Below are 26,231 nucleotides of genomic sequence, written 5' to 3'. Positions count from 1 at the left end.
GGTGCACCGTAGATAGAGACCTGGGCACTTTGCTGGCAGGTGCTGTGTGCCAAATTTAATGGATGGTTTTCTGTAAGTGCCCTCTGGGAGTCTGGGTGGGGTTCTGTGTTCATCAACAGCCATTAGAGCCCTGTAGGGGCCCCTCCCCCACCTAAAATCGTATCAATGCCCCCTCTGAAAAATGAGGGATGGTGCCCCAGTTGCCCTGGAGGACTGTAGCATGATTGAGGCTTGAGTAGACATGTTCTACCAAATACCTCATAAAAACTGGAAGGCTACCTTGGGTGCAGCGTGTACTGAAGATCTCTTGATGATCTCTTGAGATCTCTAGATCTCATGCTTTGGCCTGTCTGACTATTCCAGACCTGCCAAGCCCAAAGAGCTACAGTGCTTATTCGTACAGAATCTTGTCCATAAGGCTGACATTTTTACTCTTGCATCACTCTCAACGCTTTTTTTTTCTTTGAAAGTTTATGCACATTTTGGGATGAAAAGTTCTCTGTAATTATCTGTAAAGATGGTATTACAATCAATTTATTTCACATAACTAAACTTAAAACATTCTCCATTTACCTTCGCAGAACGCGATGGCACGGTGTTAGAACGCTTTGAAAAATCAAGTCGAAGATGACTAACGTGGGAAGAAAGGGAAGAACGATGACTAACGTGGGAAGAAAGGGAAGAACTTCCAGAGGGCGTAAGATAATATGTCAAAACATCTACATGACTGTCAATCACACATGATTCATGTTGATTCGTTATCTATGGTTTATTTTGGGGAGTGGGGGGAAGGAGGGGGTAGAGCGTTGCTTTTTGCGGATATTTTTTTGAGTGACAATTCATAGCAGCGTAGGCTGTTTATTTAAATGCAGAGCTTCTACGTCAAACGCTGCTATTCCTCGTCTCCTGTCAATAACTGACAAGCGTATTCATAGAACACCGCTCGTCATGGTCTTATTCAGGAGCGATATTGACATCGGTTTGGTCATGTGATGTGCCCAGTGCTAGTTTGTGGCTTGGGACACTCCATCAGGTCCCTTTTTATTAATATTTGATCGGAATCAATGTGTTGAAGAACAACATGCATATGGTCAATGGGAGGGTGGGGTGGGGGGACTGGTGGGGGACTAGGGGGGTACCATCTGGCATCCGGAAAACTCAGCCAGCCTTCTTCATCCTTTCAGCTCCACCCACCCTATCTTTTTCTCAATATCCTAATATTAACACACCTAAAAGACAAGTTTAGAGTGTGGAGCTGAGGCAGCGTCTTGGAATCAACAAGTCCAGCAGTGTTTGCAGTACCTACTATGACTTTTAGTAGACCACCGAAGATTCCATTCAGAAGCAGAAACCCATAGCAATTGGAAGGGCTTTGCTAATTTTACCAAGTTTAAAGCTGTTTAAGTGTTTTTGAAGCATTCAAGCACAGAACCTCTACCCGGTTGTAGTCAAACAATGAAACATTAGTATTTAGATGCCTTCACATGAACAACTGGAACAGTACAAAGCAAACCAGTGTAAACATCCAAGTAAAGTATGTAAACTGGAAAAGGCAGAAATATATCGAGAGAAGCATGGGCTTTCAGATGCAATTAATCAAAAGAGGAAATGGTTTTCATTTCTTTCAAGTTCACTCCAAGCTTGCATTACACAATATATAAACTTCACCCAAATCTCTATTTATTCACTTTATATACATATATGTGTGTGTATGTATGTATGTGTGTATATATATATACATATACATATATATACATATATATATATATATACATATATATATATATATATATATATATATATATATATATATATATATATATATATATATATATTGTGGGAAAATAATTTTTAAGTCATTGTTTTATTTCCTTTTAGTTCTAGCATATGTCTGTGGATAATATAGAAGCCCAATCAAGTTACAATGCTAGTTAAATTCAAACTTTACAGTAGACTTGTGGTTCCTGTATTTCATTAATATGAAAGGAAAAGGGGCAAGGTAACTCAGGTTATCATTTGTCTCTTTGTGCCATTTGTCCCGTTGTTTAAGGTGGCCATTTGATTCAAGGTCCGAGTCAAGAAGGAATGCCAAGCATTAGAGGTGAACTTGTTTCTATGTTAATGAAGGGGTCTGAGAAAGACTGTTATGTTAATGGGATTAAGGGTGAAAGTCCAGGATCTGGTGTGGGGGCTGTTACATCCTTTCATGTTTTGATTGTCACCCGAGTGTTTTGTCGCTATCTGATTGGACTGCCCCCTAAAATGTGTATATTTACCATGTATTACAACTGTAAGTCAGACTTGATGACTGCAGCACCCGTGCCAGTACGCTCTGACTTGCAGACTCGTTTCATCGTGTATCTACAATAAAGACTACTGCACAAGGATATCCAAGTCTCCTGGTCTTCTCTGGAAAAAGTTTACAACAGATGGTGCCGTGACCCGGATAGAGCTTCTCATCTCACTAAACTTCTTCAAAACTTCAAGCTCCAGAATCTTCAGATTTTTTCCAACTCAACTTTGGTTTGGTGAGTGTCACTCTATCCAAAGAACCTACAGACCAGTATACATGTGGTTATCCTCTGCTTTGTCAGGGAAGAGTTAACAAACAGCTGCAGGGTTTAGTTTAACTACAATTTTGGTTTATCCTCTGTTTAGGCAGGGAAGAATTTTTTGGCTTATCCTCTGTTGATCAGGGAAGAATTTTGGTTTATCCTCTGTTGATCAGGGAAGAATTTTGGTTTATCCTCTGTTTAGGCAGGGACGAATTTTGGGTTATCCTCTGTTTAGGCAGGGAAGAATTTTTTGGCTTATCCTCTGTTGATCAGAGAAGAATTTTGGTTTATCCTCTGTTTACCAGGGAAGATTTTGTGGTTTATCCTCTGTTGATCAGAAAAAAATTTTGGTTTATCCTCTGTTGATCAGGGAAGAACTTTGGTGTATCCTCTGTTTATCAGGGAAGAAATTTGATTTACCCTCTGTTTATTGGGGAAGAGTTTTGGTTTATCCCCTGTACATCAGGGAAGAATTGTGTGTTATCATCTAGAAATCAGAAACAGTTATGGGTTATTCCCTACTTTAGAGAAACTAACAGTAGATTGTCTAAAAAGAGAAATCCCTAGCAATCAAAATGTTTCAAAAGAATGCAAGACTGATCCCCACTACTGAAAAAGGTGGATTAGCTACCCCTTTGTGGACTAGTGGAGAGTTCAAATCACTGTTAGATGAGCAAATGAATGTTATAGTAACAGACTCAGTCAAACAGAATTTGACAAAGAAATATGGCATTCATCCAGGCAAAGTATGGTCTATTGAAGAGTGCAAAAAGGTGCTAGGTGCTTGTATCAGAAAGAAAAATGTCAAAGGAATTATCTGTTGCCACATGGAATTTTGTGTTACCTCAGCACAAGAGCATGCCCAACGTATTGCAGAGCTAGAAGAGCAAAACAAAGAATTACGTGAACGAGTATCTTCCATCACTAATGTATATCCTGACTTGCATTTCTTGTCTAACCAAGAGGGAGATAATGTGTCCTTTAGTGACCTTACTGATCAGCCAGTCAATGCCCTTGTGTGTGGAGCTCGAAAAAGAGTTCAAAGTAGAATAGAAGAGGCAGAAAATTCTCCTTGCCCAGCTCCAGTATTACAAGTGCAAACTGTCATTAAAGCTTTAGGGCCTGAAGCAATAGAGAGACTTTCTCAAAGTTTGCCATCAGCACATTCAAATTTTTTTGAATTTAGGAGAGCATTAGCAAAAAAACTGCGTCTCTATGACATGTCTCTAGTGGAAGTCACTCAACTCATGTCTCAGGTGTTAACAGAATCAGAATTTAAGTGTTTTGAAAGTACGGTGTATACTTCTGATTTTAAACGTGCCAGCAAAGATGAGTTTCGAGAAGGAGTCCTTAGGATACTGAAGGATATTATTGGGCCAAAGATTGACTGGGCCAGAGTCACTAGCTGTGTGCAGAAAAAGGAAGAAACTGTAAGTGAATACACTGAAAGATTTTGTCAATCTGCAGTTGCATACAGTGGAATAGCCAACAGTCCAGATGATGTGTTAGATGATAAGGGACCATTAGTCAGGGCATGGTTTGATGGCCTTTCATCAGAGTACAGGAATGCTCTTCCTTTCTTAGACCTTACTTGGTCTATTCAAACACTGAAAAGCAACTGGGACAGGTTAGCGATCTGGGAAAGGGATTCTGATGTTAAGATAAAAGTCAGAACAGCCGCAGAATCGCTGAATAATTCCTATACAGAGACTAGGCAAGAACCCGGATTCCCTAAGAGAGAGGGAACATGTAACTATTGTGGAAAATCAGGGCACTGGGTAAAAGATTGTAGGAAAAAGCAGCAAGATAACAGAAGAAATTTACATAACCCCTCACCCACCCAGCCTGCTTATAACCCAGAGGTAGTCCATCCTCTTTCTAGTGAAACCATAGGACAGCTTGTTCAGGCCTGTACAAATGCAGTTTTAGACCAAACAATAAAAGTCAGGTGCCCAAATTCAGTATCCACATCAGAGAATCAAGCTAAAATCACCTCCTCCTGTTGGGGAAATTGGTTAACTACTCTCACAGCTCTCAACTTGGTTTTGGACCATGCCCCTGTCACTAACCCATCCTCTTGTGTGATGTCTGCAATGACTGATGTTCCTTTAGAGGATGAAGCAATGACTCATGATTGTGTTGTGCTTACACACTCATCTTCAAATGCTATTGCAGAGAGTCCACTAAATAATGCTGATTTTGAATTGTTTGTTGATGGTTCAGCTCAGGTCATTGGAGGGAATAGAAGAGCAGGAAATGCAATGACCTCTGTATCTGATGTAGCAGCTTCTAACCGTCTCCCAGATTCCAAACCTAACACTGCAGAATCTCAGGGTAAAGTTCTTGCAGACGTTGCTGCTAAAAAAGCCTGTTCATACGGTACAGTGCAAGTTGGTACTAGAATGACAACAAGCAGTGTCATTATGCCTCCAGACTCTCTAACAGACCTCTACAAAGATGTTCCAATGTATAAAACATGGTTAGATAAGGGAGCCATGGTTGATTTAACAGGCTGCTGGACCAAAGGGGGAAATTATATGGGAACAGAATCACTTCTGCCATATTTGGCTCAGCAGTTACTTAACTTAAGTCACATTAGTGCAGCAGCAATGATTCAACCTTTGTCAAATCACTGGTGGAATCCTGGAATCCGGCTTGTAGAGGTATAGCCACAGAGACAGCTAAATGCTGTGTTGTATGCCAACAGAGTCAGGTCGAGTAGAGAGAGCAAACAGGACGTATTTTACAGGAGAAGTAGTGAAGAAAGTTGCCAGAATGCTACTATGTAAAGGAAAAAGTTGGACTCATGTCTCATACTGTAAAGTAGTTTCATCACCTGCAGGGATAGACTAGGACACACAGACCAGTAAGGAGCCCAGGGAGGAACCGAAGGCAGTAGGCCTCGGGGGTCAACCCGGTGGTGAAGACTTCCTTATAGAATTCCCTTTTTATTAGTTTATCCCTACCTAACTGGTCCTTAGGTGTCATAACACTGCAGATTAGGGAAAGTAAACAACAACAACAACAAAAAAAAAACTATACGATCACAGAGATTCTGAAAACTAAAAACTATACGATCCTACAATAGATTCTGAATATAAACTGTAGTATGGAAATATTGCTCTCCTGCTTCTCTCTTGCTCGCCTTCTTATGTTTGTGTTACAGATACAAGGACTGAAAAGCACTGCGACAACCAAGGCAACAGAAGCACCAAAGTACTGACATTTGAAGACATCTGCAGAACCACTGCTCAGGACTGGCAGACAACATTCTTCATTTACCTGATGACAAAAGGGAAATCATATATCAAGCTACAATGTGCACTGCAAAAGCTTCGGACTCCAGGAAACAACAAATAACTATTACCCTTAAAAAGTTTTCTTTTGCCTACATCTTAGAGTTGCACGAATGTCTATGTTAAAGCACTCATGCCAGATATATATTTTTTGTAAATAGAAAACTGAGCGTGACTTTAATTTATTTTTTAGTATTGAATTAAATCTTTTGTGAGAGTTATTAAAACTCTCAAAGGGGGAATTGTGGGAAAATAATTTTTAAGTCATTGTTTTATTTCCTTTTAGTTCTAGCATATGTCTGTGGATAATATAGAAGCCCAATCAAGTTACAATGCTAGTTAAATTCAAACTTTACAGTAGACTTGTGGTTCCTGTATTTCATTAATATGAAAGGAAAAGGGGCAAGGTAACTCAGGTTATCATTTGTCTCTTTGTGCCATTTGTCCCGTTGTTTAAGGTGGCCATTTGATTCAAGGTCCGAGTCAAGAAGGAATGCCAAGCATTAGAGGTGAACTTGTTTCTATGTTAATGAAGGGGTCTGAGAAAGACTGTTATGTTAATGGGATTAAGGGTGAAAGTCCAGGATCTGGTGTGGGGGCTGTTACATCCTTTCATGTTTTGATTGTCACCCGAGTGTTTTGTCGCTATCTGATTGGACTGCCCCCTAAAATGTGTATATTTACCATGTATTACAACTGTAAGTCAGACTTGATGACTGCAGCACCCGTGCCAGTACGCTCTGACTTGCAGACTCGTTTCATCGTGTATCTACAATAAAGACTACTGCACAAGGATATCCAAGTCTCCTGGTCTTCTCTGGAAAAAGTTTACAACAATATATACACACACACACACATATATATATATATATATATATATATACACACATATACATATATGTGTGTGTATATATATATAAATATTATATATATATATATATATATATAAATATTATATATATATATATATATATATATATATATGCAACTATCCCTGGGTGATTTTCGAGATAAACTAGGTTCATTTTAATAAAAGTTTTAACACGATTTTTCAAAATGTTCTAATAATCAAGAATCTACGCATGTACAGACACAGACATATATGCTTCATAACCAATAAACCTTCTTATCTTGTTAAACACCTCTTAGAGCTTGCAGTACTCCTGAACACTGAAAGCTTAGATTAATAATAATAATAATAATAATAATAATAATAATAATAATAATAATAATAATAATAATAATATTAAATCCCAGATATTGGCTGCACATTAATTTCTCCATATCACTGAAGCTTAAGAGAAACTAAACTAAAATAAATGTAAGTTTTAATAAAGTTTCTCCCTTTTTATGTTTTTTTTTGTTTGTTTCTTTTTTAACAGACTGATTCTGAACATTTCAGTCTCAATCGGTTTACACTGTTCTGACTTGAGGCAAATAAATAAACGAAAGATTTGTGTTATCGTCATAGAATTAGGTTGCATAATATAGCTTGTAAACATAGCTAGCCTTTGTACCATTATTAGATAAAACGATTATAAAGTAGTAATGTAGTAATTAAGATAATGGGGAAAGTCTTAGCCAAGCGATGATGAGTCGTGTGAACTACTCGCTTACGGTGTCCTATTGCAATTTCCTCTAGAGGAAGTTTCAACACTGCAGCCATGTCACTGTTTACCCAGCCTGAAACATGAAACTCAAGGAGTAAAGTTCTCATTAAAAGTATACAACATTGATCTGGAGAACTAGAGCTAGACCATACTACATCACCCAAATATTCTGGAGGGGGAAAGAAAGGAAGAAAGCATGTATACTGCTCCTCGTTACAATTCTCAGCTGCTCATGTTTAATGTGGTGAAAGACAATCACACAACCTTCCTTGTCAACTTACATCAAATTAATGCAAACGAAGTTCAATCGTGCCTCAGTTTCGGTAGTTTCGGTGCAATCTAATCCACCATAATGTGACTTCTAAAAAGTAACATCATTATACAAAAACACAAGAACTTCCAAGAACACAAGCCTTGGGATCTGCTACTGGCCTTGATACAAAAGACAAACAGTAAGACTAACGGTTCTCAGCCTCAGTGTTATTTCCTGCCAGCTTCTAGAGCTCAGAGAACGAACACAGATAACTAGAACGCGGGTCATCGGCGTGCCGCTGTGGAAGGTTTAATGCACTCTGCTGGAACGAGGCTTGCTCCAGCGTCCGTTTCAGATGTATCAAGCAAGCCACTAAAAAGTAAAGTGAGAAATTAAATTCACAGTATATGAGATAAACACAAGCAAGGTCAATTTTAGAACGTGTTTCACCGAGCAGTTACTTTAGTCCTACTGCTAAATTGCCTGACAACGAGATGAAAGGCAGAGAAAAGAGCCTCAGGAAAAAACAAACAACAACTGAATTCTTGAGCAGCAGCCTGAGAGAAAACCTGAGAGCGAACCGCATAGCCTTGTCTGCCTGCATGCTTTTTAACAAAAAGACATTTTCTATTCCTTTCTGCCAGAAGCCGATTGTCTACAGAGGATCAAGAGGGAGTAAAGTGCTGCAATGTAACATGAGGGGACGTGGTAGCCTAGTGGTTAAGGTGCCTGGACTACCAGTTGGAAGGTTGTGAGTTCGATTCCCATGTCCACCAGGCTGCCACTGCTGGGCCCCTGAGCAAGGACCTTAACCCTCAGTTGCTCAGTTGTATAAAAGCTCTGGAAAAGGGTGTCCGCTAAATGCTGTAAATGTACTGTAAATGTAATAAGAGTTTGACTCAGAAGAATCAAATTCGTTTGGACTCACTAAAAAACCCCAAAATTAGCCTATACACTTGCATGGATTTAAAGCAGGAGTTTGTGGGTTTAGATCTGCTCTGGGCTGCCGTTATCATCTGGACTGCCAGGAAACAGGAAACTTTCCCTTGTTTGACCTTTGGGACTTGGTCATGCCTGCTTGTGTCCTGAAGCAAATTATGTAAATACAACTATGGCAGACTGACAATAATCTGGAGGTAATGGAGGCTGGATAGATGGTATAACCAAATGATCTTTTTGTCTGCATGTTAGCGAAATAAACACAGAACAATGAGTGAAGCTTGCTAGCTGATCGCAACCTGCTTAGAAAAACTACACCATGTACAAAACACTATCTTATACATAGGTGTTACTTTAATACTTCTAAAGTGATTCAGGAAAGCTATGTTTCTATTTACAAGCAAAATAATCTGCTCTGGGGTTTCTAGGAGATTCATAGTTAAACGCTAAGCCACTGCAAACATCACACTGCAACAAGACGGAGATCTTAATCACTAAACCTGATCACTATTTTTCTGATTGCACCTATAATGACACAAGCCCAATTCATTACCCTTATTGCTGCTTATAGGTAAATCACCCCTCAAATCACCAGATGTTTTAATACATGTTTCCGACTGACCTTCTCAGATTGGCTTCATAATTTCTGGAATTATGTAATATCAATATTCCCTGTAAATAGGTATAGTACATAGGAGACCTATCAGTATTACTCATAAGACCTACACATGATAAATGCATGGAATTGTCTACTATAAGATGTCTTCAACTTGCATACCAAAAAACATTTTATACGTAAAATGTATAATAACGACTGGTGAAAAGTCTAAGGTACAGTAAGGTAAGGTAAAATACTTTGTTTTCATTGTATATCATACAACAATATTTAGTTTTGCAGCTCTCAGGCAGCAAAGAAAACATTTAAACAGAACACTCTGAAAGGATTTTATCTAAAGAAGAAAAAGAAATAATAAGAGTGCACCGTAAAATATACGATATAAGATCAGACTTAAACGTAATGTTTAGATTACTGAAATCTAGTATACTGTACATTCTATATTTTGTACATTTTTCTTTTTCCCGGCATAATTCAATTTGTCACAGTCTTGAGTGTAACCGAGCATCTAAAAACTAGATTTCAGAGAGTACCGTGTAGACAAACCTGAAATTTTACACACTACTTATTGAAATAGTGCCATTATTATATTTTTGTGAAATAATTCTAAAGCAAATCAGAGGTGGTCAGTTGTGAGGCCCACAGTCATTTCACTATCTCTGGGGTTTTTTACACCTGGTCACTTCATGTGTTTTCTGTGATCAGATAGCTATCTGATGGTAAAAAGACCAGGTGTAAATGCCCTCCGAAACGGTTTCGAGACGGATATAAATCCGATCGTTCAAACCACTTCAGGAGGTGGTCTGGGACGCATTTCAGATGAAACTGGACAGGTGTAAATAAATGTGGTTGTTCAAGCCACATACATCAGCGCTAAACTCCTCCCAAACAGAAGTACCTCACTCGCAAGTCACTCACGAGTTGTGCATGGCTGTTAAGTAAATGCTGTTTTTTTGTAGCATAAACATCGTAACAAGTTTTTCCGTCGTCTTTTGACTGCATTCTGAAAACCACATACACCAAAGCGTGTGCCATTTCAATTACTCCGGAAATGAAGTAAAATATATTTGCATATTGTGCGGGAGTAGAAAGATCAGACTGATATCCGATTCCCCAAGACGCATTTATGTGGCCTAATGTAAATGGAACAGTTTTAACAAATCAGATAGCTATCGGATCAGAGAAAACACATGAACCAGGTGACCAGGTGTAAAAAGGCCCTTAAGGTGTTTTGTAATGATTGTGTTAGAACGTGAGCCGATTTTTGTACCACTTTTTCATTTTAAATCTGATAAAACAATAGGATGTTTGCTGAAGCCTTAATGTAGCCGCAAACCACGATGTATTGGTGCAAGCGAAAGCTGTCAACATCCTGCACATGTATGTTACCTATAGAAAATGTGATAAAACTCTTTAAACATATATTAAATAAAAACTTTGGTTTAAAAAAAAAAACAAAACAAATAAAACCTAGTTAGAAACAAGGTGAGCTTACGTGCTGTTTATACGAGTGTACTACATCCGCTTAATCCTTTACAAAGTCGTATCAACATGAAGGCTTGCACAAACACGATTTAACGGTGTGAGGAACGTGACCTTCATCCTCGCCCAATCGTTTATCCTGTCTTACACACCCAACATTCATTCACCAGACATTAGCACTCACCACATCTTCATTCCTTTAACAGAAAACAATCAGATAATGTGGATATTCTTAAAAAAAAAGAAAAAAAGAAATAAAGGAACGAAATGTGCTTTCAGTTTTACTTCTCGATTTGGCAACTAAAGAACGAATTTATATAGAAGTATGAAGTCCTACATCGGGAGAGCCGAAAATGAAAAAACTTACGGAGACCAGGCACATATTTACATATTAAAGTACTTGTTTCAATAAAAAGAACAGAAGCCACGAGCACAAAAAACTAAAAGACAAGTCACTGTGTCAGAGGCCAGGAGAATTAAATGGGTGTTAGTTTCTGTTTAAGTATTCTTCCCTAGACTGTAATTACAGGAAGCCTATTAGGTCTGGTTACTCAATTAAAATCGTGTCTAAGAACACCCTTTATATGTCTTCTACTGAAAAGAATGGCCTTTATACAACTTCTGGAAGAGAACACACCCCCAGTCACTTACTTGGAGAGCGATACACCTCCTGCTTTCCCAATGAGCTCCTCATGATGCAGAACAGCTTCATTCCAAGGAATGTTAAGGAATTTCAGCAGCGTCTGCATCCATTTCTCCGGATGCAAGACGAGCTGCTCGTAGTGCACCGGCAGACACTTGCCCGCTGCCTCCAAACACTGAGTGTACATGGTCTCTATGGCCCGGTTCCACTTTGTAAGACAGTCCCGGTAGCTGTTTAGATCAAAGCCAGCGATGGTCACTTTGCGAGAGATCATGGAGTGGACGGAGGCTCTGCCATCACGGATCATAAGAATAAATTTGGCGCGAGGGAAAATCTTTGCCAAGTACGAAAGGGACTTGAGAGCAAACGGGTCTTTGTTGCACAGGTAAGCGGCTGGCTCTCCATGCTTCACTATGATCTCTAGCAGGAAGGCCTGCATGGCAGAGTCTAGCACCTCATCTGTAACACCAGCTTCGTCTAGGCGCATTTTCTCACGTCCCGAGCGGCTCCACATCTGCTTCATGGCCAGGATGCGGGGGATGACCCGTGTCTCTTCACCGCAGCGAACGTCCGGGTGTGCGTCCAGCATGGCCCTCATAAGTGTGGTTCCACTGCGAGGCACGCCTCCGATGAAAATCAGCGGCATGTCCTTATTGTAGACAAAGGGGGCGCTGATGTTCTGTCCAGTGCGCAGCGTAGCATGCAGGCTTCCCAACAGTGGCTGGATTCGCTCTTCACGGTGGTGGCACTCCATTGCATGCCGACCCAGATAAAACACTGTCACAGAGCTGATGACCAAACAGGCCACCAGCAGGTTTTGCTTCAGTTTGCCAATCATTTTGAGGCCCGAAAAGGAGCCAGGGATGGGCCTGTGCCAGACAGGGTGGGGATGTATTTGGTGAAAAGGGGAGGGGAAGGGTTCAGAATGATACCCGCTTTTCAGGACTCCCTGCTGAAGGACGGGCTTAGATCAGGATCTTCTCCGTGAGACACTCGCCGTGTTCCCAGCTCCATCAGGCCTGCAAGAGCAATCCAGAACAGAGCCTCATCACCAACACAGATATGAAATTATGGCATTTGCTTAGAATTATTCATCTAGCTACAATGAGAACAAATGATTGAAAAAGAAAGGACGCGAGGAGCATACAGAACGTCAGGAACCTGAAAAAGCAGGACTTTGAACTCAGAAAAAATGCAAGATTAGTTTGATTTCAGAAACACAGATTGTTATCATTATTTTTCATGTTTGGCTCTCGTTCAAGCCACAGTTTCTGCTTGTGCTCCAGCATCACTCAAACTCTTTGAACTGCTGACTGCTACATGGATTTAAAGGCCGAGTGGCAAACTGCACAATAGGCAGAACGTATAAAAGTTTACCACACAGCCCTGGCTCACACTCTACGGTTATGTCATGAGGTTTTCTCCTGTGCTTTTCTTTGACCAAAGGGCCACAAGCTGCCCTGAACAAACTCCATGCATATACGCACTTGTGGAAGTCAGGAAGAGGAGGATACAGCTGGATGTCTCTATATCCAATAAATCTAACAAGCAGATAAACGTATAAGCCGATATTTATTTCCGGCTGAATTCTCTTACAGTTTCTCTTTTTGTCCTAAACTCCTTCCTTAAAGGTGGGGTCTCCGTTGTTTGAAAGCCAATGTTGACATTTGAAATCACCAAAACAAACACGCCCTTAACCAAATGGGTCCCACTCCTTTTTTTATAGCTCCACCCACACATACACCAGAGAAGTATAATGCAAGTATAACCCAGACAAGTATTATGGCGGAACCTGCTGGGGCAGCTGGCCGAGGGTATATTATTATCAGTAAATGAACTCAATGAATAATACTATGGTAATACAAATGTGTTTTTGTAGTACTGTGTGTTGTACCGTGAAAGGATCATCTCTGTTTCATGCGGAAGACGTTCAGTTCTCTCCAGCGCTCCTAACATGGGTCCTGCTTCTTGCCTTATAGTAAGCCTTTCTTCGCTTTCTTTCTTTGTTTCTATCTGCCATGTCAATGTTAAAACTGCTTTCTGCTAATGTCACACATGTGCACTGAACACTCTCTCCACCCATATTGACAAGCCCCGCCCCTTTCTGCTCATTGGCTACACGTTAGTTTTGTTTTTGTTTTGTTTGGCGGCCCGACGCAGTTTTCTGAAGCATTTCTCAAACAATGGAGACCCTGCCTTTAAGGACATATAAAGAAGTGAGCACATGGGAACAAATGAAATGAAACTGATAAATACTTTCTGCGGCTTATAGGTCCTTTGATAGTAAAATACATTAAAATTTCCAGTGAGGAAAAAAGACATCATCTATAACAGCTGAAGCAAAATATGGATTTCTGTAAATTGATCTAACAGCAGAATAAGATTTTTTTTTACATCCATTATCTTTATCACAATCCCTAACTCTGAAATATACAGCATCAGTACTGCCCAGTACTCCCCTGTGCTTTTCCTCAACAAGAAAAGAAAGCTATCCAGACAGACTGTACAGTATAAGCTTAAAGCTGGGGTGTACGCTGTTTGAGAAATGCTTCAGAAAACTGAGTCGGGCTGACAAACAAAACAAACGTGTAGCCAATGAGCAGAAAGGGGTGAGTCTTATCAATATGCGTCGGAGAGATGGTTCAGTGTGCATGTCTGACATTAGCAGAAAGCAACTGAAACATTGTCATGGCAGATAAAAACGAAAAGCAAAAAATGTCTTATGATAAGGCAAGAAGCAGGACCCGTGTTAATATAGGATCAGCTTCCTAGCGCTGGAGAGAACTGAACGTCTTCCGCGTGAAACGGAGCTAAACCTTTCACAGTACAACACACAGTACTACAAAAACACATTTGTATTACCACAGTATTAATCATGGAGTTCATTTATTGCTAAAAATGTACCCTCGGTCAGCTGCCCCAGCAGGTTCCGCCATAATAGTTGCCTGGGTTACGTATGTGTTGGGCGGAGCTATCAATACAGGGGTGACACCCATTTGGATTAGGCGCGTGTTTTGGTGATTTCAAATGTCAACATTGGCTTTCAAACATCGTGCACCCCACCTTTAAGTAAATAATTGAACCTTTTTTACACCAGAGAAATGGAAATGGACTTATCAGACTTTTCCAATCAGTATAAATATACTTCTAAATCACAAAAACACTACATTCCTAAAGAGCTGCGTGTTTGTTTTTTCCATACGAGCCATTTCGCATCACTGTGGATTGTGACATGACAAAGAAATTCAAAGCTGAACATGGATACCTCAAAACAGGCACAAATCCTGGTCTTAGAATTATTACATATATCCATTCAAAGTCTTGATCATATCTTACCTGGTATGTAAATCTAAACTTAAAAGGGAATTAATACAACGTGATAGTAAGATACTCCATGCCTTTTTACGGCAGCTGTAATGCAGCCAGGAAAATATTGGGAATTTTAAGCTTCCGGAAAAAATCTTTGCCAAATGATTTCCTTCAGTAAAGGAAACAAGTCCATGTTTTTAGATCACCTTGAAAAAAGTATATACAGTTTGACGCCTCCGCGAGACGAGACATCCGCGTCTCGTCTGCCTTCTCAAGGGGAAATAATCTGAGCGAGAAATAAGTTCAGGAGCTGACATACGTAATGACAGATGGAAGTGGATTATTATTAGACGCTTTAATCGGATCAATATAATGCTTACCTAAGCTAAATATATGAAGCGTACAGAATAGAAAATCCCACATGACCTGACTGAACATTTTCCCCTATACACACAGTGAGGAGAGGAGGGTAGTGAGGCAAACAAAGAACCAGCCAAAGATTCGTCTTAGAATGGCTCGGTTTAGCAGAATCTGAGGGTCGCACATTTCAAAATAAACTACTAGATGAAAGATAAGATACCACCTCAGTAGTATAAGGTGTGTGGATGCGTCACAAGTGGCAGGTCGTCACGAGGAGAAAGCACTCGCTATAAAATATGACAGTGGATGTTACAGGAAGTAGCTCTGTGCTGCAGTTCTCTGCAGTCGTCAACACGTTTTCATATTGAAACCAAAGTTTTCCCAAAAGACTGCATTACTTCTCTCTCTCTCTCTCTCTCTCTCTCTTTTTTGTTTTTAATGTAAACCCCTACAGTTTATCCATATGTTTAAACTCAAAAATATGACTCATGACATGTGCTGCTCATTTTCATGAAAGGTGCCAAAGCATTCTTGAGTTGACTGTGTAATGCTTGGAAAGACTCCAGCCTCACTGCTAAAACTTACTCTGTCTAGAGCCTGTCAAGCTGATCTCAAGAGAATGTGTCTCTAAGATTATACGTTTTATACATAAGGGTAATAATGGCTCCTGAAGTTAAACACTAATGCCCCTTTTCACCGAGGCAGTTTGAGTGCTGGTTTGGGGCCACAGCCTAATTTAAAACCGGTTCTTTCTTTTTCGACACCCAATGCACGGGCTCTGAACCAGGAAAAGTGGTTCTTAAGTAGCACCAAAACGTTGCTGGTCTACACTTAAGAACCGCTTGTGTCAGGGACTGGGGTTACTGTGACCAATAAGACAAAAGAGAACATGGTTAATGCCATGTTTAAACCATTTTAAATCAAGATTCGCCATGTTTGGATGCCAATGTAGGTTCATGAGCATCAACAGTAAAGAAACATCCACCATCGTTGTTGATAATAATAATAACTAGAATGTACATTTCCTGAAGAAAATGTGAATAGTGCTTGCACGTGGCAAGTTCCCCTCATCGTGCTGAGTGTTTTGATACATGACATGTCCATGTTGTGCTACCTTTTTGATTTCGCTTATTTTGGGGGCGGGGCTACACATGATGTCAATATCTGGTGGATGCCAATACTTTTGGACAAAAGTTGCTACTGAAATAAAACTTTGTCCAGAGTAAGGTCATAAAGGAGCTGGTCAAGTCTGGTGTGGGACTAGTTACGCGCCGAAGTTTTGTCCGGCACAATAACAGGAATGTTGTTTTGCAAGCACCATTAATAATAAAACTTTATTTTGTATAGCGCCATTAAAGTAGCATCTCAAAGCGCTTGACATAACAAGATGAAATTAATAGATACACATAACATTACAGTTACTAAAGCTACCCTAAAAAAGTAAGTTTTAAGGTGGGATTTAAAAACACCCAGGGATTCGGCATGGAATTCCACAATTTCCACATTGTTGGTGTTGCGTTTGTGTTTGCCGCTGCTGCGCTAACGTTGCTGTATAACGCTGTATACAGTGACGTAAGTCTGGGCACTGTGATGACTCTCTAGCCCATGGAAAGACAAACCAGTTCTTAGAAGTCTCGGCAGTGGACTTTGAACCAGCACTCTGAACCAGCACCATGGTGGAAACGGAGCATAATTTAGCCCTTGTGCTTTGTTCGGGTCAATATGTTTGATTTTTTATTTTCTGATTTTTTTTGCAAGGTGATCAGCAAATTAAGGTCAATCAAGAGCATGTGAGATTGGAGGATTTCTTCCATTAAATTGAGGAGAACAAGATGACTTTTTTGTGTTTTGTTGCCCGATAACTCAAATGTAAGCTTAACTTTGTGCTGCTCCTACACAAAATGTAAAAAGGATGGCAACTCTGGGAACCCCACTCAACATAAGCTTTGCTCAACATTTTGGTCCAATACTTACAGATTAAAACAAAAGCTTTCGCAGGCTGACTGGGGAACTGTATGCGCTAGGAGAAAAGTGGAGCGATACAAGGAAAACAAGGACAATATATCCAGTAAAAATGATGAGATGCTGGAACTAACTAAATTGCCTTTTCCGTTTTATAAATATTAAGAGCTTGCAGAAGAGAATCTATCCGGAACGGCCACTCCTCATACTGCGACTGACGTCTCACCGATTGTCATTGGCCAGTAATGAAAAAATGAAAAAGCTCCAAACAGCTGCTGCTATCTGTCCAAATTTAGCAAGAGAATTAAGGCAACGATGTCAGAATCCCACGCTCCTTTTGCTTTATTCCTTTTGAAGGTTTTTAATATGAATAGCTTGAGTCAGAGCTGACTTTATTTGCCCCAAATCACCTCACTGAAGCACATCAAACACCTGGGACAGGTGAGAAATAAAGCCATTCACAGACCTTGTACGTGTCAAAAAGCAAGGGTTTGATAAAAAGAGACCTTGAAGCATCATATATCCATGCTGAGGGGGGGAAAAAAAGAGAGAGAGACTCTACATTCCAAAATCATGATTGTGTAAATCATGTTGGATCAGAAACAGCAGGTTCCTCGCTGAAGCGATGACACAATCTCCGAACGATGCACGACTCTAAACGAAGGCTAAATCCAAGCAGAGGCAATAAGACACAGAAAGGAAAAGAAGTCTGTAGAGTAACCATAAAGCAATAAATAAAGCAGTTCCACTGCAGGGACATTCAAATGAAACCATCGATCCACAATCAAACCCGATATATATCTATACTCAGGCTAAGAACATATCCTTATGTAGATTCAATTCTATCTGAGAGGAAACCAACCCAGGAGGCCTTGTAACTGATTTACTACTGTGGTCAAGCAATGTTTGCTCTCACATTTCATCTTGGTGAAACTGAAATCAAGAAAGTGTTGGTATTAAATTAACAGCGCTTCTTCACTTCTGTTACGGATATCCTCCATTGGATTTGCCATTGATCTGTTTGGTAATTCTCCATGGACCTGTGCGGCAACCAGACCACATCAACACTTAATAATGCGTGCTTCAGCCAGACCTAATTGGCAACACGTGAAGCATCACTCCTGGTCTGTTTTACAAAAAACATGCAAGGAAACAGGGGAAATGAGATGCTTCTGACTCGACTCTAGAGTAAAGAGACCAAGATCACAACTACTATACTTCCTCTGAATATACTATACTTCTGGATTTGGAGGCCAACCAGGAAGCCTTCTAAAGCTCCTTGACTAAATTCTGGGAAATGCAAATTTATCAAGCATGTTCTCTTCTCGTTTCTAAACCTTGACCCAGAAATCGTCTCCCGCACCACACTGGCCCCTTCTTTGAAGGCCGTTTTGTATAGAAAAAAAACTTCATGGGTCTTGAATATGAACGATCAGAAGATTTTGATGAGTTTTCTATAACAGCACAATGGCAGTTATTTCCAGCCAATATACCGTTGTTTCTATAGTGACACATAATTTAAAGGTAGTTAAGGAAAAACCATATAGCTGATATGATGAAGACGTTTCCTGTAAGATGAGATCACGAGTAAAAGCCCTTCGGGATATTCAGTTGTTTTTCTCTAGCTCAATATTCTGCATTTTAAAAAATAGACATATATTCTGATTAACTTGTTAAGAAGGGAAAAACATATTCTTGTAACGGAACAACTGTACATACTGTAGCTGTTATATCATGGAGCCAACTCGGAAAGAACTTGTTAACGTTCCGAAGACGCATCGTTCATTATTAATATGTCGTATTGATACAATCGTCACTGTTGTCAAATCACTGAGGTATAAAAACAATACACACTTCAGGACATACTGTACATGAATGTAATCCACATTTTTGTGACAATGCCCCATCTTGGATTAGTTTCCTATAACAGCACACCGTGTTGTTTACTTATAGCACTGCATGGCATGGGTACAAACTCAAAAATATTACCCTTAATGCCACTTTAATAGAACAGATTGAAGCATTAATTGTAAGACAAGATATTATTAAGATAATGCGATCATTGAGTTATATATCCTGAGCTATAACCTTAGCTCTGACCACACACACACACCCACACCCACACACACACACACCCCAGTAAATAACTCAATGTTTCTCCTCCACCATTCTCTTGAATCATCCCCCTGGTTAATGGTGTTGTGTATCCTGGCTTTGTACAGCCGGTTTTAGATTTAACAACAAAAGCAGACCACTACAAACTGTGGGTTATGCCACATTTTGCCATCCTTAACCTTCAGCCCAGACACAACTATAAACACATCAGAAGGGCTAGACTGCTGTTTATCGCTATGCATCATGCTTTTTTTTTTTTTTTTTTTTTTTACTTTTTTAGAACACGAACACACACACACACACACACACACACACACACACACACACACACACACACACACACACACACACACACACACACACACACACACACACACACCTCCAAAAGTATTGGAACAGCAAAGACAATTCTGTTGTTGTTGCTCTACACCGAAATCTTTTGAGTTTGTGATCAGAAGATGAAAATGAAAAGAGTTACAGCTTTCATTTCCTGAATTTCCTTATATTTGTTCTAGATGTGTTAAACAATTTAGAAGACAATGGCATTTGTTTGAGCCCACCTGTTTATCAAGTGATCAGTGTTGTTACTTGTGGATGACTGGTTACTGGAACGTCCAGAAGAGGAAAGGAACTACTGGTGAAACCAACAACTAGACACTGAAGAGGACGGCAAGGAAAACAATAGCTAATGACAGAAATATAGCTGTCATCGGCATCACCAGCAACCTTCACAGGGGTGAAGGTCTCACGATCCAACATTTAAAAAGGGCCTTGAGAGTAAAAATAGAGGCCATACCACCAAATACAAACCGCTCATCATTAGTAAGATCCACTAGGCTAGATAGGAAACACAACAAAATACACAGATGAGCCAGAAAAGTTCTGGAACCAAAATAAACCTCTAGCAAAGTGATGGAAAGGCTAAAGTGTGAAAAAAAAATGAAGGATCTGCTCATGATTCAAAATATACAAGCTCACTGATCAAGCAGAGTGCAAGTAGTGCCATGGCTTGGGCTTGCAGGCTAATTCTAATACATTCTCACAATGATGTTAGAAGCCAAATAAATTCAGAAGTGTACAGAAACAATTTACAGAGAAATGTCATTGGGAAGACACTGCCAACACAACAATGTACTTCAGTACTTGAGGAAGTGATGGTTCAGTAGTTAAGGCTTTGGGTTACCGATCAGAAGGTCGGGGTTCAAGCCCACAATCTGCTGAGACATCAACGTTGGGTCCTTGAGCAAGGCCCATAACCTCACCTGCTCCAGGGGCACCGTACTGACCCGCATCAGTGGAGCAGTGGGCAGCCATTTATGCTGCGGCGCCCAGGGGAGGTTCGGTGCCTTGCTCAAGGGCACCTCAGTCATGGCCGGCCCGAGACTCAAACCCACAACCTTAGGGTTAGGAGTCAGACTCTCTAACCATTAGGCCATGACTTATAGTGCATAGCTTTATGAATCTGATATATTGGAATAATTAAAAATGCAATAACATTTTCAGGACCAGCTTCATTCAGATTTATTCCAGATGTTGGCTAAAATCGTCCATTGGTACTTTGAGCAAGGCGAGCAGCTATGTTTATTTACAGCAGAGCTACGCCATAAAGCTACAATGTCAAGGACCATAAACGACTCAGCATGGTGCCGTATGACTAAGTTTCAGTCAGACACATGATGTCGAAGATGTTATATCTTCGGTCACGGCTCGTTTGTTGCCCCAAATTATTGTAGTATAACAAATCAACTAAAGGTATAATTATATGATCAGCGATCCAGATAGTGGGATGAGTAAGGAATAAACCATAAAATACATTGATGAGAAATGTTGAGACAGCGCGTGTATTCGTTTTCAACCAATTTTACTTTTATTAATTTTGGAAAAATGGCACATCTGTTTGTAGTTCAGTTTAATTTCCACAAAACAAGTTAGTTCCTTTTATCGCTTATGTTACAGCACCTATAAAGAATAGTATATAGCTTATGATGTTACAGACATAATGAAAAACCTGGGATTTGAATTTAAAGCCAAAACTACAGAGTTTCTGTTATAGGAAATATAATTAACACCTACAAACCAGTCAGATTTGAGCATCCAGCAGCACATATATGATATAAAACATACATCACCTTTAACTGAACAAACGATCTGTAGTGTCACAGCCCTTCCACGTACATGTGTGCTTTTTATCAACACTGTCAACATGAGCTAATGGTTCCCGTAGGGGCTAACATTCAGGAAACAAAACATATCAATCACCACGGACTTCCAGCAGCCCTGTGACCTGGTCAGAAAAGACATCTTTAATGGGAAAATATTGATTGACTGGCCAGGCTGAGACAAAATGACCTAATCCAAATAAACCAATTGTACATAATCATCAACATATTCTTTAAACAGGAATTAAATTTAAACAGGAATTATTGCAGAAAATGCTGACACTTACTGAAGAGAGACAAAAGAGATTGCAGGATTGACTGGAAGAGAAGTTAGATACGAGCGCATAGGGACAACATGTACGATAAACATGGTGACCTTGTGGAACAAGTTAGTTAGTTACTGTAGTTTACTGCAATGTCAGCTACTGAGGCTATCTTCATGGCAAGAACGGTTAATAAGAACTAAAATAACCTAAAATTACATTACTACATTAATATATGACAGAAACTCTAAAACTTTTTCTGATGAAACCTTGTAAAATAGCTCTTTAAATGAATTGGCCTCATAAAATCCCCTTCTGTGGTCATTATAACCTCATGGAACAAACTACACTGCCTCTGTATGCTATTTACAAGCATTACGGGTTTGTGTAATCTATCAGGAACAGCCTTTCTTCCTTCACACTGCGACCGACATCTCAGCGACTGTCGGCGGTAGTGAAAAAGTCATGAAAAAAACGTAACACAGAGAACACAGCTGCTGCTGTCTATAACAAAGTGAACAAGAGGAACAACGAGAAAGTTGGCAACAATGTCAGCTTTTTTGTTTTATTCCTAATACTTTTTTTTTTACTTGTAGGTTTGGCTCCATGTCAGATCAACAGATTAACATCACCAGAACCCATCAAACACTTTGGAAAGGGAAGATATTAAGCCATTATTTAAAAAATTACCCAATTGAAAAGAAATCATCGGGGTTTAAACACCAAGACCGAGACAAGCTGACGGAGCTGAATGTCACAAGCTTTTGACCAAACACGTTTAACCACGTAACTACTAACAGCTACAGTATGTACCGAAGAGAGACATTGCGGCAATGCGTTTTCTCACAGGTATAAAGTCCAGATTTCTGAGCGCTTTGCAAACAAACGTAACCAAGAAAATACGACATAGCAGATTTTTTTTTTGTTTTGGTGGCATTAATGTTTAGCACTTACTCAGCAGTCATCTTAAAGCAATTGGTTATTCAATAAATCAGTCAAGAAATGGGACTGGAAGACTGAAGCCTGATATAAACCTGAAAACAATTACATAACTCAGACTTTCATGACAACGTGAAAAAATCTAAAAGATTTTAAAACGTATCTATATTTATTTACAAGTTAAATATTCTTTATTTGTTTATTTATTTTTTTTAAAAAGAAAAAAAAATCACAAATATTATAATTTATTTACAAAGGTTTCATTTTGTTGCTGAAGCTCTCAAATGCTACTTGAGCCATAGACAAATAATTTCTACCGAGCTCACAAAAAAAAGGTCCTCATCATAATATGACAAAATGACAGATTTTCCAACTTTTTCCTTTTTGATACATTATAGAGATTACAACTGTACGTATTATACATACCGATTCAATACTGACATCTCATAAAAACCGACAATGGTCAATCTTTCAAAACAGCATCATACTGATACTTGTCTAGAGGCAATTTGTTATTTCAGCAAAGTCAATCCTGACATTCGAACGTTTTGTTTGATTGAGCACAGTTTGAGCATCTGAAAGAGACACGATGTTGACTGACTACGGAGGCGGTAAGGCACGGCGGGCGGCGTAGTGTTACCACTTCACAGCTCCTGGATCTCCGGTTCAATCGCAGGCTTGGGTTACTGTCTGTGTAGAGTTTCTGAGTATGTTCTGTGCATGTTCCTGCGTCTGCGTGGGTTTCCTCCAGGTTCTATAACCTCCCATAAAACATGTCTGTAGGTGGATCGTCTATGACACCTTGAACCTAGCTGTGAATGTACAGTATGTGTTAATGTGTGACGGACTGCATGATTTCCCCATTGTGTGCCTGTGTGCATGGGACATGTTCTGGGTCCCTGACCCTGGTGAAGACTCTGACCAGGATGAAGCACTTACAGAAGATGAATGAGAATTGTTGAATACAAAACGCTCAAAGTCTAAAACTGCACAATTTAAGAAACACCTCAAAACGCAGCAAATGCACACGTTTATTTTATATGTAAACTGCTGACTAAGAAAGTAATCTGTCTATAATGTATCGCCTGATTCCTACTAGTTAAGTAGGTTTTGAATGGATTAATGCTGTATAATACCAGCAAATCCGTCTTGCAGCAAGAACATAAACATGGTAGAGTTGAGAGCAGCTACAGGAACACAGGATAGGATATTCATAGGGAAGGTAGAAATGTCATCGTAAATCACCTTGTCACCTACTGTAGGTATCAAGGAGAGGATATATTTAAGTAGGACTCCAGAACATGATTCAACTCACAAACAAACAGAAACACACACACGCTCACACACACGCTCACACACACACACACTCTCTCTCTCTCTCTTTCACACGCACACACACACTCTCTCTCTCTCACACACACAGACACACACACTCACACTCTCACAGACACACACACACTCACACTCTCTCACAGACACACACACACACACTCTCTCTCTCACAGACACACTCTCTCTCACAGACACACACACACTCTCTCACAGACACACTCTCTCACAGACACACACACACTCTCTCAGACACACACACACACTCACAGACACACACACACTCTCTCAGACACACACACACTCACAGACACACACACACTCTCTCAGACACACACACACTCACAGACACACACACACTCTCTCACAGACACACACACACACACACACACACACACACTCTCACAGACACACACACACACTCTCACAGACACACACACACACACTCACAGACACACACACACACTCTCTCACAGACACACACACACACTCTCTCACAGACACACACACACACTCTCTCACAGACACACACACACTCTCTCACAGACACACACACACTCTCTCACAGACACACACACTCACTCACACTCTCTCACAGACACACACACACACTCTCTCACAGACACACACTCTCTCACAGACACACACTCTCTCACAGACACACACACACACACTCTCTCTCTCACACACACACACTCTCACAGACACACACACACACTCTCTCTCACACACACACTCTCTCACACACACACACACACACACACACACACTCTCTCTCACACACACACACACACTCTCTCTCTCACACACACACACTCTCACAGACACACAAAAGCATTACACAAACTTAGAGACATGGACAATATCTCCAGCTCCGTCCATCTATTCCTCGGTCCTACAGTGAAATGAGATGTTTTTATTATTCCCTGTGGTCTGTGGAAGCCCTGCGATGTTTATAAGCCGACCAGTGAGACCACAAGAAAGGTGAATTTTTTTTTTTTTGGACTGCATTTCACTACAAGTCGACATTCTGTACCACACCGACAGCCTGCTGTAACCTCCTGCACGCGCTCGGATCTCCAGTCCTACTGCACATGCACGCGCCTGATCAACATCAACAGGAGGAAACCCTGAAGGTTCTGGAGCCTAAGTTGCAGCCGCAGGAGCAAAGGCGCGTTCACGTCGCACCGTTCACGGGTCTAACGAACTGTAACTCACCTAAAGCAGAAGATCCGTCTGCAGAGACACGGTCAGATGTTCACGCAGCAGATCTGAGCCATGAAACACCAGCAGCTGCGCTTTCCATTCGGTTATCGCTCCACTAGACGCAGGAAAAAACGCGACACTGAAATCCTCTCGGCTCTCCCCATAACTGTATCACACAGAATGCGCGTCATTTTGGATGGGTTGCCAGATATGTCCATACATCTTGACCGTGTTTTATTAAACCGATACGTTAACCTAAAAAATTAAAAAACAGCCTTAACTAACAATTATGTTTCAGTGATAAATCACACGGACACGTTAAAACGACATTAGGATCTTCTATTAAATAAACCAGTTAACCTAACGAGGGTCTACTGTCAATCTGGCAACCAGGATTCAGAAGGGGAGGCCGTGGATGAGGCAAAAATTTGATTGGATTACAGATCTCTTACCGTGTTTGTCTCCAAGTAGCCGATTGGTTCAGATATTGAGGACAACGCTAGGCCCCGCCCTTTGTAGTTGATTTCCATAAGGCAGCCTCACGGTGTATCTCCTGTTAAAGAGACAGTACAGATGGTAATTTCGATTCACCCCTCCGATTCGAATATTTAAAAAAAAAAAAAAGATTTATTCGGAATGAATCAATACAATCAATTAAGAACACCAGGTATTCCTGTATGGTGTATATATGAGAGAGTGGTCACGAATAGGGATACAAATGTAATTTGAACAAATAAACATTTTACATATGTGCATGGAGTTTTTTGTGCTGTAATAATTTAGGTATAAGTCATTTTTACATATTTGTGTATAGCAGATGCTCTGAACAACACATAAGGCTTGTCTTGTATTGCCTGTGTTTCTAGTGTACATACTTTTTCAGACGTACAATATCTTCTTTATCTTCTTGTGAAACACTCAACAAACAAGAAAGGTGAGTCAGGAGACGTTTGTCCGGTTCATTAACGGATGACTATTACCAGTTTGTTTTTCTTTTGCTCACAAACAACAGTTAACACTCTGACAAAAACAACTGCGACAATTACCATGCTGACAATTACCACTAATAATGACCATGAATTAGTTTTACTACTTCGACAAAATGGACATGAGCCATTCTATAAAGAGAATGTAGTACTTTGGAGAAGTTTTATATGATATGACCGGGATTTGTCGGTCGTGAACGAGCTGAAGG

General features: G+C 40.1%; 1 protein-coding gene across 5 annotated transcripts in view; it reads right to left on the bottom strand.

Annotated features, from left to right (window-relative positions):
- Positions 1-25,403, bottom strand: part of tpst1 (tyrosylprotein sulfotransferase 1) — a 47,654-nt gene extending 22,251 nt beyond the window's left edge. Inside the window, exons 1-2 of one of the 5 annotated variants that reach the window (XM_047820603.1) lie at positions 25,049-25,403; positions 11,403-12,413 (exon numbers count right to left, since the gene is read on the bottom strand). In XM_047820603.1, the coding sequence (XP_047676559.1) occupies positions 11,403-12,232 (830 nt within the window). In that variant the 5' untranslated portion in view covers positions 12,233-12,413; positions 25,049-25,403. Of the gene's footprint in view, positions 1-11,402; positions 12,414-22,927; positions 23,075-23,141; positions 23,295-25,048 lie in introns of those variants that run through there. The other 4 variants (XM_027175217.2, XM_027175218.2, XM_047820601.1 and 1 more) reach the window with 4 other exon arrangements.
- Between the last annotated feature and the right edge of the window lie 828 nt (positions 25,404-26,231).

Source organism: Tachysurus fulvidraco, chromosome 11 (assembly GCF_022655615.1).
Source record: "Tachysurus fulvidraco isolate hzauxx_2018 chromosome 11, HZAU_PFXX_2.0, whole genome shotgun sequence".
NCBI classification, from domain to species: Eukaryota; Metazoa; Chordata; class Actinopteri; order Siluriformes; family Bagridae; genus Tachysurus; species Tachysurus fulvidraco.
The sequence above is the reverse complement of the archived record's forward strand: the minus strand, read 5'-3'. Positions and strand labels throughout refer to the sequence as shown.